Source organism: Trematomus bernacchii, unplaced genomic scaffold, assembly GCF_902827165.1.
Source record: "Trematomus bernacchii unplaced genomic scaffold, fTreBer1.1, whole genome shotgun sequence".
Classification (NCBI taxonomy): domain Eukaryota; kingdom Metazoa; phylum Chordata; class Actinopteri; order Perciformes; family Nototheniidae; genus Trematomus; species Trematomus bernacchii.
The window spans coordinates 4,195,553-4,201,348 of record NW_022987698.1 but is presented as its reverse complement, the minus strand read 5'-3'; the positions used below and the strand labels follow the sequence as shown (position 1 = coordinate 4,201,348).

The 5,796-nt window shown below is 40.9% G+C and overlaps 1 protein-coding gene across 1 annotated transcript in view; it reads left to right on the top strand.

The window, feature by feature from the left end:
• The first annotated feature begins 3,656 nt into the window (after positions 1 to 3,656).
• The window catches only part of LOC117489743 (sodium-dependent neutral amino acid transporter SLC6A17-like), a 9,481-nt gene continuing 7,341 nt past the window's right edge, over positions 3,657 to 5,796 (top strand). The window contains exon 1 of the mRNA XM_034139268.1: positions 3,657 to 3,939. Within this exon, the coding sequence (XP_033995159.1) occupies positions 3,657 to 3,939 (283 nt within the window). The remainder of the gene's footprint in view (positions 3,940 to 5,796) is intronic.

Sequence of the window (5,796 nt, the reverse complement as noted above, 5' to 3'; positions counted from 1 at the left end):
CCCTTCTCTCTCTCTCTCTCAGCCTCCCACCTTCTCGTGCACAGATGCGATGGCCGGAAGTCTCACACGACAATTGAGTGGCAGGTGATAATTTGTCATTGTTGGTAATGAGCGGCACTTTGTGCGTCACGGTGCGTCACGGTGCGTCCCGAGCTCTCCACCCTGCATGTTAATTGCGGGAAGAGCAGCATGTGATCCTCCGTCCTCCAGTCCCGCTTAGTCAGTGCCACACCGACTCACAAGTGCTGCCCGGCGGATGTATTCATGCCTACACACATATTTTCTAGCGTTAATGATAAACCCTGGATTTTGGTGATCGGTGCCAAAGACTGACGGTGAGAATTTCTTTTTTCCTAACATCCATCCTCTGTGCATACTTTTCTTCCTAGGTGTTATCACCTGTATTTAAAAATGTGTAGACTGCTAATTGCTAAGGAAAGTTCACAAACAGCTTGAAAATTGTTTTAAAAGCTTTGTTTTGAGTCATGTGAAGTTAGTGTTCAATTCGCATTGTGTTTGAAATGAGTTCCAGCTTACACAGAGGTCATAGATTGATCGTCTTTGACCTTGATTGGGCGTTTTAAAAGTCATTGCATCACTTTTGATGAGCTCTTAAATCTAAGAAAAAACACCCTGAAATATCAGCATCAGCACCAGATGTGTCACCTGGTGTCCCAACAGTGATCTCTGCTAATGTTGATCAGCGAGGGCAGGTTTACACAGCCTGCAGCTGCTCTGTTCAGCTGCATTTTACATTAAAATAGGTTTGTATGGGAAACAAGTTCAAATCAATGTCCTAATGTTTTCATTTTACACTGGTCCAGGTCATTTAGTTATTTAGAGGTCTGAGATATTATGGGGTGTTGCCAGTAAAGCATGACTAGTTGGTTGTTATAGGCTTCAGGCATATACTCCAGTGTAAAAAAATCCAGTGTAAAAAAATGATTGTACACTAACTGTGGTTCAGGAGGCTGGAAGTCGACCAATAATCGATTAACGAACAAGTCTGGACGTTTAAACAGGACTTATTACTAAGCCAATACCTGCAGAATCAGCTGTTTTTCATCAAGCGTAACATCCTGTGTTTCTGGAAGTGGCGTGAAACCTCATTCTAATCGATTAAAATAAAACTGTCATTATATATATTTGAGAGCTTGTGTTGAACTTGTGGTCTAGTTGGTCAAAAGTAACCAGTGTGAAGTGTGATTTCACACTGGTGTGAATTAGGTTTCCCATTAAAACACTCTTGTGTGGCAATAACGATAACCCCTCAGAATGATTTGTTGTCATTCAGTTGTGTTGCTTTCAATACACTCTGACCGAAGACTTTTGATTACTATGACTTGGTTAAAAGCTGAGGCGATTAGTCATTAATCGATTAGTTGATTGACAGAGAGTTCCTTTTTATGATCGATTGATAATTTCAGTGATTTTTCAAGTTAAAAAAAACAAAGATTCGCTGCTTTTCTTTGTTACATGTGACAGGATATTTGGGGGTTTTGGATTGTTGGGACCAAAAACACAATTTGAAGACAAACTTTAAGGAAATGTGACATAATATTTTACTTTTATTCTGACATTTTATTTATGAATCGAGAAAATAATTTTCAGATGTATTGATAATGGAAATAGTTGTGTTTCCTCTCCAGTAATTTACAAGATTGTGAGGTAATAACAGAAGACAGCTGCATACATGAAGAACTGATAACCTGTACACTACAGCATATATTATTTCCTAAGTCAAACTCCAATAACTGTTCATTGCACTCTCTGCTGTTATTGTGACAAAGGCTTATAAGCTTATGTAATTTATAAGAAGGGAAGTAATGCATTTGGAGGTTAAAAACTATGCTGGAAAAAAAACATGTATGAAGAAGCGAAAACATAATAAATATAGAGAGATGAGGCGGATAATTAAGTAGGTTATTTAATCAAAGGTAATACCGTTTTTCAGTGTTTATCTCTGTACCGAAAATGTAGATCTTTCACAATGAGAAATATGTGATCTAAAGCGGAAAAAACATTGCAATCATACGCAAACATTTTTCTTTCCTGCAAAGAATACCACTGCTCTTCAACACTGCCAGACCTTCAGTATCAGCTGGGGTTATCAGAACTGTGTGTTGATGGGTTTTTTCCAGCAGGATTACTCGCCGGGTGTTTTCGTTTCTCAGCGTTGGCTGGATGATGCAGCCTCTGATTGATATTACGTGTCTTGTATGCTGTAGGATGGGATTGCATGACGAGACAGAAAGACAGCCGTGGGGGCTTTACAGTTAATGCACACAGGATTATGAAGACTTGTGAATGACCATGGATTATTGCATCACAGGCTCATCTTGACATGCAGAGAGGAGGAAATCTGTTTGGGATCAAAAATATATAAACAAGGACAGGAAATGCACATTCTGAGCACGATTTCTGAAACGATTGGGGCATTGGGACTGACAGGAACTCTGACAGTGGTTCTGTTGAGTTTGTTTACATTGTGGAGAATCTGCAGATAGTTGAAGAGTTAGTTTTAGCTCAATATCAAAGGTGCGTGTTGTGACTATTGTGCGCAACACTAACATTTTACCACACTCAAGGAGCAGCATCTTTATTCAGTTTTATGATTTATGATCAGTCACTATATAGAGAATCATACATTGTGTGGTAGTCGGTGGTTTGTTTCACTTATCTTTGCCCCTGCATGTGAAACACTGTTCACATACCCTAAGCTTTGCAGTTTTGCATGCCAGTGGACGGCAGATTTTTATAATGAAGAAATGACTCGCTCAATAAGTAATGAGAGCCTGCACAGGGGCTCGTGTTGTGGATCAAGAGAACACATGACAGCACTTCATCCAAAGCATCATGTTCACTTCCTCCATTACGTTTGGGTCGAACCAACCACTCCCAGAGAGAGGGGTGAGGCTGGATGTCGCAGCATGGCTTCAGAGGATTAGGGGATTTAAAGGGGGAAAAAAGCTTCACTAAAGTTAAGCTTTGCAGAACAGGGAAATGAAATAGAACAATTTGCAGGATTTGGAATATTTCTGGAACCAAAAACATTGCGTGAGAGACAAAGAGTTGTGGTGGAAAAATGACGGTTCAAGTCCCTGCTGAGTTTTTTCTGAAAGATTTGTGTTAGGTTAACTCTCAGGTTTGACTGATGGTCTCCTGTCTTACTGTTGACATCCTTCATAGCTCTGGAGAGGCATAACATGTGTTACAATCCTGTGTCCTCTTACAAGCCTAACCAAGCACATAATAGAAAAATAATTGTGTCAGCAACTGTGTGAAGTTATTTATGGATCCCAGCCAGAAAAATGAAGCTTAAATGTACTATACATTCAATGGACCATGACAAGGGCCAACACCTGACCTTGTTTATTTAAAATGGAGGCTTTTTGTCCAATTATAGAAGATTATTGATTGAAATTGTCATAACCATAATGTCCTTGAAACATCATTTTCAATTTTCTGTGTTTTCTGATGCAGGCCCAGAGCATAATATCCGGCTGTCGCTCCTCAGCATCTCCCTTAGAGCTACATCCCTCCACCTCTTCTCCACTCTCTGTCTGTATCACCTCTTTCTGTTCCCACAAGGCTCTGTTTTCGCTCTCTCTTTCTCTCTCCACCCCCACCCCCCCTCCCGACCCTCAGCCTCCCTGATGCCGAAGAACAGCAAGGTGACGCAGCGCGAGCAGAGCAATGATCACGTCACAGAGTCGGTGGCTGACCTGCTCGCACATGAGGAGCCGTTTGACTGCAAGAACAGCTCCCTGAACGTCGGAGGGGCCCCCGGCAAAAAGGTCCCGCAGATAGAGGTGCCTGAAAACGATGGACGCCCCACCTGGAACAGCAAACTGCAGTACATCCTGGCACAGGTGGGCTTCTCTGTGGGCCTGGGGAACGTGTGGCGCTTCCCTTACCTGTGCCAGAAGAATGGAGGAGGTGAGTGTTGACAAGCACAGCAAACCAGACACTAAGCACATTACCTGTCAATGTACTTAAGTGACATTTAATTCACAGTTCCTTGCTTGTCTCCAATCGAGGGACACTGAGAATAATTACAAACAATGCTGTGAAATATTATTCTGCTATAAATACTTACGGCATCTCAATTTCCCTCTAGCACCATCATTGGGTCAATGTTTTTATTCATGCAATACGTTGTGCTTATAAGGAAATGTTAGTACAATAAACTAAGGTGGTAAACATGTATTCCTGTTAAACAACAGCATGTAGCTTTATTTACCACATTTAACACAGCTGTAGATCAAGCTAGCAGGACAAGTAAAAAGTTACAAGCAGGCTTTTAAAATAACTAGCAGCCTTTGACACAAGGGCTGAGCAAGAATTCAATACAGTGTTATCTTTTTTATACACTTTGTGTATCGGTACTCAAACCGATTCCCAAACCAAGTCCCTATACAGACTAAGCCACTGCTATCAAAAACGAATGCTTTAACATCCTTTCTAAATTAGTTGGTCAACTTCGACTGAACATCTAACAAAATGACTTAATAAATGGATATATATATATAAAATCAACATACTGTAGAGACATAAGGGAATCATATGGGGTAACTATTTGTATTAATACTGTGATATTTTAACAATGCGTGATTTGTTGTTGAAATCTTTCAAACATGATTTCTGACATTTGAACATCTGCTCAGCTTTTTGTTTAGCTGTTCACCTCTCAGTTTCCCCCAACCATCACAAAACATGGAGGCTGATTCAGGCCAGAGGAGCCAGCAGAGCAGCTGTGTTGTGCAGAAACCGGCCAAGTCTAAATATAGCTGCACTATTGATTACTACTGCCGGCAGAGCAGGCCAGTCCACTGATACTCTGGAAAACAAAAAAGGGCTCGATAAAAAATGTAACTGTATCATGATAAGGGTTTATTTTGGTATGGGTTGCATGTAATCGGAGGTGTACAACGTGTAAACTATACCAGAGGAAGATCATAGTGTCATCATGATAGACATGCTGCTCACATAGCTCCATTAATGCTGTTGTGTTAGCTGCTCTCTGTGTCTGATTTACTGCATCTAGGCACGGTTTATTGCTTCTAGAGAAGCTAAACTCATAGTACACTACCAGACCAGACAGGTCATGTGACCTGATGGGCGGCCATTTTTCACTCAGTAATTGTCTGCCTGGCAGCCAATTACTGACACATTAAAGGTGTGTGTTGTTTGGGAGTTATCGCTGTGTGTGCTTCTCTCTCATGCGTGGTATTTCTCTTCCTTGTCATGCATTTTTCTTTTCACTTTAATGTCCTCTATCATTTCTCCCTCCATTGTCTCATATTTATGCTGGTGCTTCTGTCGAATATATCACATCTATCTCACGCTCCAGTTATAACCTGTGATGGAGTGGATTTGCAAATCCTGGCAAAGGCCCAGATAGCCTCTCTATATTTAACTTTTCTATTTCATACTCTATTACAGCCGTCTTTATTGAGCCTTTTCACCCACTTTCTTCTCTCTCTGCCTCATTACTCCACCCTTTATTGAATGTGTTCACCGCTGTATATAATTTCTTACTTTTGGGGTATTAATAGTACGTGTTTGCCTGCTAAGTCCCAGAGGATGACTCACCCTTCACATAAAACACAGTTTCATCCTGATTATGCCTCTGGATTAAGCTGCTAAGAGACATATTTAGACTTCCATCAACATTACAATGAAAGTCAAAGAACATTTGCAGATGGATGCAAGGACCTTGTGTTTGACAGGAACTGTGGGGGGGGGGGGTGAATATACTTTAAGTGAAACTGATGCTGATTTTTTTAACTGCTG